Genomic DNA, 14,666 nt, shown 5'->3' on the forward strand with positions numbered 1-14,666 from the left:
TGTAAAAAACTGATTGCAATCTATAATAAGAATTGATCACTTGTGGCTAATTAATTATATAAAATTTAAAATATTATTAATTTAAAAAACTATAAAATATTATTTTCAAAAGACAAAAAAATTACTGAAAAGTTGCGGATACGTATTTCAGAAACAATGTTACCATTATCAATGTTTCCAAAATATGTATCCGTGACTTTTCAGTAATTTTTTTGTGGCTTTTGAATTTAATATTTTATAGTTTTTTAAATTAATAATATTTTTAATTTTATTTAACGGAATCTATATGAATTTTTCATCATATATAACTTATAATTATAATTATATGTATCTATTACATAATTACGTAAAATTATATTATTAATTTATAAAACAAAATTTACATTTTTAGTTGGCTACACTACTTTTTTGATAGCTTATCACTAGTCTCGGCGTTTACAGTGCTGTTTATATAAAATTCGAGGCATATCAATTGAGTTATATTGACAACTTTTTGGTGGTTTAATATAAATTTTTCTTTTAATTAGAGTTTTTTTAAGGTACATTGATCATTCTAAGGTATGTTGTATTTTTAAAACTCATCATTTTTCGTTTTGTTCAACTTGTCATTATATAGCTTATTGAATTTATTGAATACAATTTTTTTTTCTCTTGATAAATGATTCTAAAGCATTTTCCTATTGAGAAAGATATATATATATATATATATATCATTGATTTATATCAAATGTGATTAGTTTATAATTTTTTAGTAATTTTAAGGTTTGAATTTTCAAAATTACTGTAAAATACAGTAGTATTAACTAAAGTCAGTGTTAGCGTTGTCAGCTATTATATGTATGGCATTATAAAAATTTATATTTAATAATTTTACATTTTTTTTTACTTACAATTTTTGTAATTCTTTTTATTCTTTGTTGGAGTATTTAACTATAAACCTTAATTTCTTAGTACTCCATAATTATTGTTGGTTTTGCTCACTTTGTAATTAATTACAGATGTAGTATTTTATTATAAATATTTTCCACTTCTAGCTTATATTTTAACTTATTATTTACCCTTATATTCTAATTTGATATCCAATATATTTTAAAAATTATTTATAGGACTCATTTATTTAAATTTTATGATATTAAGAGTTTTATTAAGTTCTTAATATTCTGATAAATTTATTAGTACTTGAATATATTAATAATATATAAGCTTATGAACTGATATCTTATACATTTTTAGACATGCCAAAATATTATTGTGATTATTGTGATACATACCTTACACATGACTCCCCATCAGTACGCAAAACACATTGCCAAGGGCGCAAACATAAAGACAATGTTAAATTTTACTATCAAAAATGGATGGAAGAGCAAGCACAAAATCTAATTGATGCAACAACTGCTGCTTATAAAGCTGGTAAAATTGGAATAAAAGGTGTTTGTATACCTCCACCTAACATGGGTCCTGCTGCTCCACAAATGGCTCTGCCTCCAGGAGCTATGATGCCTCCTGGTCAAATGCCAATGGGTGCTCCACCAATGATGCCCATGCCACCTATGATGAGACCACCAATGAATCAAATGCCTATGGGCGCACCTCCTATGATGCCACCAATGCCATCTACTATGAGACCACCTCCACCTATAATGGTTAACACCCCTCCAGGCAAACAAGCTCAATAATTAAATAAAGAATTTAGCATAAAAGTATGAAAATTCATTTTATTTATTATTTTATTTGATTAAATATAATTATTCTATATTATTAAAAATGTTCGTAATTTTCTTTATAAATTTGTTCTATTTAGGTAAAATTAGTTTATTTACCTATATAAATCTTTTTTATTTTCATTTTGATTTTAACTTGTTTTTAAGTATTCAACTTCATGTTTTTTTTTAATTTACAATAAGTAAATAGTTTAGAAAATATACATATATAAAATACTTAACATTAGTAGCCTGTATGGTCGCTCCCATTGGAGTCGCCTGCTATTGAATATTTATATTTAGTTTTATTACATAATATTAACAATAATAATAATATATAATGGTATAGTAGTTTGTACAATAATTAGGAGTTTTAATTACGTAATGTTAACAAGATTAAATCATTTATAAAGATAATAGGTCTCTGCACCATTCTCTCTTAAGACGCCTTACTGGATTGCCAGGCAAGGCGTTTGCGCTCAGCATTTGAATTAATCTGTTGGGGTTGGATTCAAGTTTCGTCCAGAATCTTTTATAATATAATCTTGCCATTTCTTTAATTGTGTTGAGATGGAGGTCTGAATGTAGGGCCATGTTTGTGACGTACCAGGGTGCCCCGGTTATGATTCTTAAGCAGATGTTTTGGAAACTTTGGATTGTTCTCTGGTTAGAACTTTTTGCTGGTCCCCAAATTATTATGTCATAAGACCATAGTGGTTGGAGTAATGTTTTGTACAACATAATTTTATTTGACAAAGAAATATTAGACTTAAGCAAAGGTCTTAGTAAATGAAGTCTTGAGTTCAGTTTTTTCCTTTTTTCTTTTAAATGAGGACCCCAGGTTAACCTTCGGTGAAAAATTAACCCTAGGTATTTAACCTCGGTTGAATGAGGAATAATAATGTTATTAATAGTAACTTATTTCATGGTTAACATTGAAATTCTGCTCTATTATTTTTTCTTTAGTTTTATTATTAAAAGTTTTTTATATTTTGGATATCACATGAGTATAATGGCATTTAGATTGGTTTGTAAATAATTTTTTTAATTAATTTATAAAAAGGCATTTACAAAACAATTTATGTTTTTTAAGTATTAATTATTCTTTAAAAAAAAAAAATTCCTATAAGTGTACTGTAAAAAAATAAATAACTTTATAGATAATTGCCTGATTTATCATTGCTTAATCTAGACGTTATAGTGTAATAAAAAGTGTCAATAATTTTGACACTACATATATGATATATGTAATATTTATTGACATTCAACTAGGTTTTTCTTTCTAATTGTGTAATTTAAAAGTTATACAGAAATATATTTGTGTAAAATATTGTAAAGTTTCATTTTTAGTGTTATTTTTAATGAGACATATTTAAGTATTAAGTTATATAAATGTTGATTTTGACATTATTCTTTATATTTTTTAAATTTATTGTCAATTTTTATGAAACAAAATCTTTAATTATAATTTTTATAATAGTCAAAGATAAATATTATTTTTGTAATTAGGGGTTATGGTGTGGTACTATGGATCATGTTCAACTTTGCTATATGCTATTGGTTCCTAGATAAGTAAATACACAACAATTGGACACCCACCTAGTCCCTTATAGTCTCCCTCGGCTAGTATAAAAATTCTCTCTAATCATTGCAAGGTAGTCAACCCAAATAGTTAGAATAGTCGCTAAGGGAATGATGATAATGTAGTTGAAATAAATTACTTATAATATTTATAAAATGTAGGTCATGCATATAATAATTGATTAAAAAAAAAAGAAATATAAAATATCTAGTTGATTAAAGTTATTAGGGTTGTTGGTAAAATCTTTTTCACCCTGTTATGTATGTGGTATCCAGTTGTCAAGAGTTCATTAAAGTAACAATTTAGGAAAAATATTTTATGTAAAGTAACCTGTAATAATTTTAGATTTATTAACTGAAATAAAAAGTTATTTTTTTATAATCTCTTAGCTTCAAAGAGACTTTAATTTATTGTTCATTTTTTTTTTACTAATTTTGTTCTCTGTGTTCATTTTTATGATTTTTTTTTTACAGATTTAAAGTTTTGTGCATTTATACAAGATTTTATACAAGAATTTAATGATGAATAAATTATGAAAAATGTTTTGCTATATCAAACTACAACCCTTAGTTTTTTTACTTAAAACAATATGTTAAAAATCATAACTATAATTTGTAAATTAATATTGTAAGTACAAACTTTACAAACCTAATAATTCACTCAAATCTTATTGATATATGCTTGTTTATATTTTTTAGTATAAATCCTATTTGAGTAATAAACTTTATTGATATGATTTTCTACTTGTTATTATTACCTTTATTTAAAAAATTAAGAAAAACTTGACATGTTACTCATAAGTTATCTGCTTATAGTATTTATAATTAAAGCTTTAATTTGTATTATATTTGACTAGTACTTGTAAGTTATTAACACTAAAATATAAAGTCTGAAGTGATTTGTAAGACTATTTGTATCTCTTAGCATTTATGAACCTCATTACTCTTACTGCTAAGTGTAAAATACTGATTCAAAAATTGTTAATAATAGATTATTTTCTTAATTACAAAATTTTAATGGTAAATGAGAGGAAGTAAAAAAATTGTTTTTTTTAAATTATAGAGCATATGATATTGTAAATTTTTGAAAAGGAAAATTATTTTATATAGTTTTAAAGATATTGCATAAGTCATGGTTATATAATAATTGTATAAAATTACATTACTTTGAAATATTTTTATTTTTACAGCATAAGATTCATGTTTAGATGAGTGTACAAATTTGAGAGTGGAGATGTGTTTTTTATTGTATAAAAAAAAATGTAGGAAAGAAAAACATATTTTCTCTATTAATATGAATATGATATTATTGCAAACCTACCAGTACTTAATTAATTTAACTTAACTCAATGAGTTAATGAGATTTTGTCAATTTAATTTTTAATTTTAATTTATTTCGAAATTAATTAATTAATTTTCCCAGCCTGGTTATAATGCAGTATCAAGGTACAGTGACAATCAAATGGGAAAGGATTAGTAGCTTAAATTCTTCTGTTGAAATACTCCTTATGATATTTTTGTACAACTTGTATTATATTTATTGTATATTTTTGAAGCTATATATGATAATTCAATTAAAAATTTATTGTGCTTAATTAATATGAAAAAATGATTAATCCTGTGGTAACCTAAATGTTAAGTCTTGGTTCTTATATAATATTCTGTGTGCTGAATTAGTACCCAGAAATATTTAAAAATCATATGCATATATCTTTTAAATACACCATATATTATTTTCTATCAAATTATGTAATATCTATTTATGAATTAATACTTAAGAATGTTATACATTTTAAGAACAAAGCAACATGAGCGTAACCAAAAGCAAACATACAGGTAGTGGTGAAATTTTTATGCTCATAAATCCCATACCCTCGAATAACTAAATAATAACTTATTTGGGCCATTGTAAAAAAAACAATTTTTTTTTACTTGTGAACTATTAAATTAATATAATTTTTTTGTTCGCTTTATTATCATATTTTTAATAATAAAAATAATCATAAAAACGTCTCAAATTTCATAAAAAAAAAGTTTTTATTAACTACTAAAAAAAAATCTTTCATAAAGTGAGAAAAAATTATTTTCAAATAACTATAGTGAATTAATATTGGGCAGGGGTGTTGCAGCACCTCCTCTAGTTACTCCCATGCAAGTTTTTAAATAAAATGTTTATAAATATGTATTTAACATTACATTAAATACAATACAATTTAGTCTTTTTTTGTAGATTAAGAAAAATATCTCTGGTGTGCATAATTAAAATTTTTTTCCGATACACGCATTAAAAATAAAAATAATAATTAATAAAAAAAATAAACAATGAGAAAAACAAATTTGATATTTTTAATTAAAAATTATATATTTTTTTTACTTTGATCTAGAGAAGACTTTTATCTAAAAGTAAATTATATCATATACGTTTTAAATAAATAAATAAGTTTTTTGTCTATATTTTTCCCAATAATATAGATCAACGTTTTTTTATATAATATTGCAAGAAAAGCAATTAACAAAAATTCAGTTTTTACAGATTTTATTTTTTCAGTTATTAAGGAATAGTATATATTATATAAAAATCAATGTATACATATAATTTTAGGGGTTCCATATCTCCTAAATACTTTTTCCGTAAGTCCTATTTGATTATATTATTCTTTTTTTATAAAAACATGAATGATTAATTGAATTTAATTTTGGTACAAATTACATATGTTATTTATATTTGGATCAAATTAACTACAGCCACTGTAACATACAATTTAATAATTACGTGAGGTCAAAATTTATAAGATGTTATTGAAATTATTTTTTTAACATGGGCTGTATAGATTTATTGATATGTTTTTACAAAGATATTCATATTTTAAAAAAAGTTCATTCACACAATTATAATTATTAAATGTTTGTTTTATTAAATACTTTACATATTATATAATACAATAAGAAGACTAGATAAACGATAATCATATATTAAGTTATGACTTAATTTTTTACAATACTATTTATTTAATTATAGATACTATTTAGAATATTTTGTTACCAAACACAATTATTATGCGAAAAATAACAATTTATTTTTTAGGAAAATATGATGTAATAAAAAATGTAGATACCAGTGTCAGTAAAAAATATATATCCGAAGTCAATAAAGTTATCGATATGTCATAATATAATTACTACGCAGATTATTATAAATTGTTTTCCAGAACAAAAAACCATTTTAACGGTCGTGGAAACAAGAAAAAATGTTTCCGCGAGGAACATGAGATTGTAATGTGTAAAAATAGTAATTTTATAATTTTTTTAATAATAAAAACAGTTAAAGCAACGGGAAGACATCAAAGAGCCGTTTCCAAAGTAGTGCCGGTGCCCGGGATCACGGGTTGTGAACTAATCTTCATCGAGTAAGTATTATTGTCTGTGAAATCTTTTAGTGTGCGCTTAACGAGTGCTGAAGACTTCGGTAAGGCTGAGCCGTAATCGTCCTCTTCCTCACGACAATCTTCCTGTATTGTCGAGGAGAGAACGTTCGACTTGCTCCACGATGGTACTTTTCCAACTCTACTGGTTACTTGTAACATCCTAGACTGAAGCGGTGCGGCGAGTCTGTTGGACTGAATGACGGTCGGTTTGGATGGCGGCGGTGGCGGTGGTGGTGGCAGGGGCTGTTGAAGTCGCGTTACAGCCGACTGTCCTCCGGTACGACGACCACTAGACATGTTGGCCTGTAACAGTAACCGTTTGAAATCGTACCGAGCCGCTGTCGGGTTGTTTTCTTTGCGGTGCACTCGGTCAGATTGTCGTTCGGGTCGTTTGATTTCTATTTTCGGCACAGGAGTACCTTGTATCGGCTGAGATACCGGAGCTTGTTGGGCACCCAACAATCGCTTCTTGGACTCGTGTATGGCCGCGTATAGGTCCATTGCTGACCGACCGGACGCCGGACGTACCGTGACAGCTGGCGGAGGAGATCGTTTGCTCACATTGTTAGATGGCTGAAGTCCAACGGGCGAAGGTTTGTTATAGGCCGTCGTAGGGCTCCGTTGGATAGGCGAAAGGTTGTTGCTGCTCATGTCGATTAGACTAGGCGTACCATTAGCTTTGACTGGAGTCGATGCCGACACGTTACTGCTGTCGGCCGCACCACAACTATTGTTGTTTTTGGTGGGCGTTTTATTGCAGTTTCCTGTAAAAACAAAATTAACAATTTACTAACACATTTAAACTGGAAAATCCTTGAATTACATTCCAACAAAGAAATTTGAACATTGACAATTAGAAAACAAAAAAACTACAATGTGTTATCGATATTTTTTATGAAATTGAAAAAGTTCTTTAATTTTCAAAAAAAAATATTATTCAATATTCAACAATATGATAAAGCGTAACTTTCGTGCAATTTTTTCGTTTTTTGAAATGATTAATTAATGAATATAAATTTAAATTAGTCAAATTAGTATAATTGTGTCAATATCCACTTCCTTGAACAGAATTTTAGATAAAATGGTTAATCTTACCTCTAGTTGTTATTATAATTAAATTAATGAAATCTTCTATTACCATTATTAAGCCACCGAATAGTGTACATGAATTAATTACTGTACACATTTAAATTATGTTTACAGAAAAAATGTGTACACCCAAAGCGACGTGTGATCAGTATAAGCTTCAAATAATAATTATGATGGACAACAGAATAAGCAAAAATACTTAGGTATGTGTAAAAATGTAAATAATATTCACACAAAAATGATAACCAAACCGTAGTTGTGAAAAAGTGCATAAGTTTCAAAAAATAAAATTAGTTAATAAAACTATAATTAACTTTCAAAGTAAGTTCAATGAATAAATAAAAAATCTTATAATAACACAAATAAAATTCGTTTAATTAGTAATAGTTCATGCAGATCTAAAACAAAAATTAAATATGTCTATATACAATTAATATTTACAACGTATTCTACACAGTCTGAGTAGTCTGTCATATTTTATATTGCACACAATTTTATAAATAAATATAAAAAAAATTACTAATGCCATTTAATTATTTAAAAATGTGCAATTTGTTAAGTATAATATTTACTATTCTACAATTGATACAAAAACTTATACTAAAATACCTTGTCAATAATATTACAACAAACAGATCTACAATAAATACACAAATTTGTTGAAAATATAATGAGTAATAAAATAATTATTTTCACTATTATAAACGTGATCTATGACTGAAAGAGAAATATATTTTTTTTTAATTTGAAGGAATAATTTAAATAAAAATTTACCTTTCATGCGAATAAAGTTGACTTAAACAAACCGGTCGGAATGAAATAAAAACACTAAAACTAATGAAATGTTTTTAAATTGGTTTACCAAGATTGTATGAATTTAACAAATAATGTCATTCTTTAGCTTGCACGCTGTATTTCTCGAACCAGTGGAGGAATCGGAGTGTTATATGGGCACGTAGAACTGATGAACAATACGTTTTTGAAACTAATAGCATTAATTTTTTATAAGGACTATATTCGAGCTCGTGTTTTTATTAGTAGTTCACACACATTCGATTATATTTAGTGTGTAATCTTTAACAAATTAAAAGCGTAGAGCATAATGCGTAAACAATAAAATGGTTTCTGAGAATTATGATACGATAACAATCACAAAAAATAATTTAGCTTTGTACACAATGTAATATAATCAAATTAAAAACGTGGGTAGTAAAATAGAAAAATTATGAAATCATTTTATTTTGGCAAATCTATAATTTTTTTATAAATAAGTACATTTTTAAAAAATGTTTGTCTTTTGTAAACTTAATATTATTGTCTAAAATTTAATTGATGAAAAAAATATTTTTGAAATAATCAATGACTGCGGAAAGTCAATAAACGCATATATATTTACTCATTATTAGTTAAACTTAAACTAATCCGAGTGCAATATAATTAGTCCTCCCTCCCCAAAAAAACATGCAATTCACACCATCAACAGTTCATTAGTACAATAATATAATATATATGAAATACTTAGCAAATTAATTAAGTATCAAAAGTCATATATAGGAGGAACAATGTTAAAATACAAAATTTTTCAAAAGTAATCAAGATTCTTAAATTTTTATGAATAAGTATAATATATAGTAGCTATTTAGTTAAAATATATAGTTAGTTGATGTAATAGTTATACACCGATCCCGGCAAAATGAAAGTGTAAATTTTACCAACACCAAAAACTAGTCACGATGACTGTACATAGAATGTTGGTATGAGAATGTAATACGCGATGAAATGATATTATTACCCAGTTGTGTTTCAACATAGTTTGTCATTCTGAGTGCGAAGAAAATATTTTTAATTCACTAAATACAAAACTAAATAGTTAAAAAAACCACTAATGATACAAACAAATATGTACAAAAATACTATGTGCGAAAAAAAACAATTGGGTGTATTTGGTGCATTTGTATCTACCATATTTCCGTTCTGTTGGCAAAATCATTACCTTGAACATTCTCGCTGCGGGCTTTTTGCAGTGCTATCAACATATTTGGTGACTTGGTCAACCGTGGACTATTAGTGTTTGCTAATCTATAGCTATCGCTGCGCTTTATCACAGACTTCATAGTGTCGTCTAGACTTGTCTCAAGACAATCCGTAGGATCTTGCATTCGGACATATGCCCCTTTGACCACCTCTTTGGGCGAAAGACTACGTCGGGTAGGTGATATCAATGGTGAAACGGGTTTTCCACAATTCGTATTCTTAAAACTGTCCGGTAATACTACCCGAGGTGAGTGGCGAATTACGGTAGGATTACCGGTGACCGGCATAAGAGGAACGGCAGCTCTGGAACGCCTTACACTGGGAGAACAAGCCAATGGTATAGGAACCAATGGCTTGAGTTGAGCAATTGGTCCAGGATTTATTGGTTTGTTGGTGTGGGGATTTTGAGCAAAGCCACTATTACTTTTCGAAATCGTTGCCGTCTTTTGTATAGGTAAAATTTGCTTGGAAACGGGTCTAACGTTGAGTGGTGTACGTGGTATAGCCTGGCAATAAAAAAACTATTAGTAAGTATCGAAATACTATTTATTTTATTTATTTGGAGTTAAATCGGTAATGAATCCTACTTTTTTCAAATACTTAGTAGTCATTAAGAAATTAATACATATTAAAGCATTTCAACTTTTTAATTTTACTAAGAGATAATGCATTACGAATTGAGAAAGAATTATCATAATATTTAACAGCATTAATAATAATAAAATTAAAATACTATTGTTAAATTGCTGTGCTTATCTTTTAGTTATAGTTTAACTCGATACTTTTGTACAAGAAAAATGTACGATTTTCTAAAAATAAAAACAAGACATTTTTTATTACAATGAAAAATCTATATACTGAACATATTTTATTATAAAATTCAACTAAACTCCCGCACATATTATATTATATGTAATTGATCAAGAATGAAAATTATTAAAAATCAATATAGGCGAAAAATAGTTCTGTTTATGATAAATATTATTTTGATATTTACTTGTGAAATAATATTGTTGATATTTGTTGGCCTCATTTCAACATTGGCATTAACACAAGGTCCCGGTTCAAAAGTGTTAGTTGTATGTATCTTTTTCCTTCGTTTAAGACTGTCGGATGAATATATTACTTTACCTTCGGAGTTTAATGTAACCCTAGCTCCTTGACTCTTTTTTCTATCAATTGAACCTGCCGGTAACTCATTTAGGTGTACAAAATCTCTTATATTTGTAGTAGCTTCGACAACAGTGGCTACCTCTGGCATGATATGTGCTAAGGTTACATACTCCCCGTAGTCTTCAGTTTCTGTTTGTCGCAATGTTTTAAGACTCACTTCGTCATCACTCATAGGAGGTGTGATAACGCACATTGACGGTATACGACTGGTGTTGATTGTCGTCTTTACCCTTAGTCTTTCTACACGATCAATACCTTCTAGGTCAGAACATTCGGACATTTCTAAGTCTACCGATGGGTTGGTGATAGAGTCAACCGGTGAGCTGCACGTATTGTGTCCGCTGTCAGGCGAATCACCGCAAGTTTCTAGATTAGGTCGAGGCTTGACATCTATCATTAATCGCTCTTCTTTGTACCTAGTAATATTCTCTTTAGTTAAACGTGATGGTGCCGTTTTAGATTTGTCGTACATTAGATCTTTAAGTTGACAACTAGCGTGTAAATTACGGTCTGGTAGTGAACCACCATATAGATCGGTTTTATCAGAAAGTTTGCTATCTCCTCGTTCAGGTACATTAGGAGGAGATATCATTAAAGACGTACAAACGGTACCAGCTGAACTAGCTGTAGTTGAAGTGCTGCCTCTGCCAAATATATCATATTCACTTTCGGCTAACGATGATTGGAAACTAGGACTAAGTGCAGACGTCGTATGTAAAGCTGACATAGGTTGGGGTAGCTCCTCTTCACGCAGTGTTTTTAGACCACTGTCCAAGTGAAAAGAAGTATAATAACCCTCAGTATCACATGAGTAAGTAGATCCGGTTTCACCTTCATCACTAGTAATGGAACTACCGCCGTGATAAGTCGGCTTGGTACTACCACTACCACTGCTGACACTAGATCTAAAAATAACAATAGCATAATTTAATATTTACACATATCAAGTTAAAACTATAGACAGTACTTTTATATTACTGGATTTCATTTTTCACTTAAAAAAAAAAAAATTCTTAAATTCGATTTAAAAATTATTTTTTTATAAAACTGATATTAAACCAGAATCAATTTACAATAATAATCAAGTTTTTATCTTAAGGAATTTTAATTTCATAAAAGATATTATTTGGGATTCCCACACTTTTCCTTGAATTTCACTACAACACGCAAATAATGTCACAAATTAATAATTGAATTCTTTGGTTACCTAGGTACGTGACTAGTTGAAGTTGATTGTCCGCTCTCTGAGCTAGCAGACCAATTGCCTGACGATGAATGTACGGGCTCATCTTTATTGTCCCATTTTCTTCTCGTCAAGCCTAGCTTACCTTTTTCTCTAAGTTTGACGGCTGTCATACCCGAGGTTTCCATGTTCTTGAAGTGTTTCAGCCTCGTTCTACCCCAGTCTTTAAGCAAATCAAGATTAGATTTCTTTTCAGTCACCACAACGGCCATGCTGCTCGAAACCATATCATCTGAGTCTTTGTTGCTATCCGACAAAGATCTGCAAACAAAAGTTCATTAATTATCTTAAAATAACAACAACAATAACTTATGATAACAATTCGATTCTTACCCAATGACCGCTTCAAGCTCTTTTTGATCAGTACCGGCAATTGTATTTCTTCTCTTTCCACGAGGTCTTCTACTCTTTCTTCTTCTTACAGACGTTTCGTACTCAACGTTTTGGAGAGATCTTCTTAGAGCACTCATACGATTAAAGCTTTTTCCGGAAACGTCAACTTCAACAACTTGTGGCGGGAATCTATATAGTTAAGTTTTAATAATTAGTTATATATTATAATGCTATCTTAAATTCTCAATTACTCACTTGAGTGCTATTACGTGTTGTTGTTCTTCTGGCGATGGTAATTGGTGATCCACTTGATCAGTGAACGACGGACTTGGATCTCTGGGAATTCGAGACGAACAATCTGGAGCAACTGTAATGTCACCAAGTACTTCTTCGGAAGTCCATGGCCGTAGATTAGTTAACGCTGCAGGCTGAAAAGTTAAATTACAATTGAAGTATAAATAAAACATTTAAGATCTGGATATCCCATGTGAGTTATTAACAGTAGTTCCATTGTGCCCCTCGACATCAATAAGTCGATTATTATTTACATAACAATATCATGATAATAATAATAGTAATACAAACAAATAAAATCATATTCAATTTTCATTACATACAAACAGACTGCTCTGTAAATATCTAATATCGTTTTATTAAATCTATAAATAGAAACTACGACAAAAAAAATTATATTGTTGCTAAACTGTTTTTAGCAACAGTACAATGACATTATCCATGAATTATATTATATAAAGTTAGGGTTTTTAACTCATTAAATTACAATGATTAGGCAGTCATAATAATGAAATACTTATCAATTTTGTGTAATTGACAAGATTATAACTGTTGATCGTCATGCATTTTTTTATGAGCATAATATGTATATAAAAATAAAGGATGATTTATACTTTTAATATTTATGGTAATGAACAAAAATATAAATTTTTTACTATAGTATTTGAAGATTTTTTATAATTTTTTATATATTTATATTTTTTTGTCCTTTAACGATAAAAAATAAATAGATACTAGTGGGAATACAAAAGTATTTTAATACGGTAACTAGCTATATAATAAAAACAACTAACTAACGCCTGAAGCATATGGCGCGTCTGAGTCGAATTTATTTTATTTTTTTAACAAGTAGAATAAAGAACCTTGACCACGAGACAAAGTAAGATGAAAAATGTTATCTATTTGAATATTTTATGCTGAATACAATAATAATCAAATTTTTGTAATTAATAAATAAATTGAATTTTAATTGGACACTTTAAAATGTCTGAAAACTTTTCCTCCTTACACATTTCTAACTAACCATATTTAATAAATAGATTATTTATTTATAATTTTATTTTAAAATTTTAAATGCATGATTCAAAAATATTTTTCGAATTAGTTACAGTTAATCCTTATCATAAAATTGTAAAAGTTCACTCACAGGCCATTTATTTTTTTTATTTAAGTAACTACATTGTAGCTGTTTGTCGTTGCCATTGTTTTCTTTGTCACTATAGTTACTGCAAAGTTTTTTTAAACTACTTTTTTGGATGTTTGTTACTATTACAATGACTTAATAACTTTATTAATTTACCTTGTTTATACTCTACAGCTTTAATAAATAATATAGGAGATGTAACATCCATATAACGTAATAAATAAATAATTTTATACTTTGGATGATTAAAAAGAAGACCCATTTCAACAATAGACATTTATTCACTAATATTTAAATACAGTTTCAATTATTAACTAATTCAAATATTTTAACTAAGGTAATTATATTAAACGTATTTACGACAATTTAGTACCTAAAAAATTCCACAATAGATACACTCATGACAAATATTGATTAATAATTAACTATGTTGCTTTTAGTGATGCAAAATAACCGTAATAATCTTTTTTGAGAATATTTTTAATATTAAGTGGTATAAAATTGGTCATTTCTAAATTTATATATTTAGCATCAAATAAACCAACCAAACGAAGTTTTAGATATTATTTACTCCGAATATAAGCGCTTCAGAGTTATGTATGTGATATTTAGAAGTAACCAAATTTATATTTGACAGTCAAATTGAA

General features: G+C 28.0%; 2 protein-coding genes across 2 annotated transcripts in view; one reads left to right on the forward strand and one right to left on the reverse strand.

Moving 5' to 3' along the window:
* Positions 1–422: 422 nt before the first annotated feature.
* On the forward strand, positions 423–4,879 carry LOC126904585 (U1 small nuclear ribonucleoprotein C). Its single transcript, XM_050683767.1, has 3 exons — positions 423–558; positions 1,234–1,703; positions 3,759–4,879. Exon 2 carries the CDS (start codon positions 1,236–1,238, stop codon positions 1,677–1,679), a length of 444 nt encoding a protein of 147 aa, XP_050539724.1. The 5' UTR covers positions 423–558; positions 1,234–1,235; the 3' UTR covers positions 1,680–1,703; positions 3,759–4,879.
* A 1,373-nt stretch (positions 4,880–6,252) lies between these two features.
* LOC126901608 (uncharacterized) overlaps positions 6,253–14,666 on the reverse strand; it is a 39,755-nt gene continuing 31,341 nt past the window's right edge. Inside the window, exons 3-8 of the mRNA XM_050678248.1 lie at positions 12,837–13,009; positions 12,582–12,770; positions 12,213–12,509; positions 10,830–11,910; positions 9,792–10,338; positions 6,253–7,473 (exon numbers count right to left, since the gene is read on the reverse strand). Coding sequence (XP_050534205.1) covers positions 6,626–7,473; positions 9,792–10,338; positions 10,830–11,910; positions 12,213–12,509; positions 12,582–12,770; positions 12,837–13,009 — 3,135 coding nt within the window. The 3' untranslated portion in view covers positions 6,253–6,625. The remainder of the gene's footprint in view (positions 7,474–9,791; positions 10,339–10,829; positions 11,911–12,212; positions 12,510–12,581; positions 12,771–12,836; positions 13,010–14,666) is intronic.

This window comes from Daktulosphaira vitifoliae, unplaced genomic scaffold (assembly GCF_025091365.1).
Source record: "Daktulosphaira vitifoliae isolate Bord-2020 unplaced genomic scaffold, ASM2509136v1 Scaffold_1, whole genome shotgun sequence".
Taxonomy (NCBI): domain Eukaryota; kingdom Metazoa; phylum Arthropoda; class Insecta; order Hemiptera; family Phylloxeridae; genus Daktulosphaira; species Daktulosphaira vitifoliae.

Bases quoted from the DNA above. Each gene is read 5' to 3' on its own strand.
- LOC126904585 (XM_050683767.1), top strand. From the start codon at position 1,236: ATGCCAAAATATTATTGTGATTATTGTGATACATACCTTACACATGAC.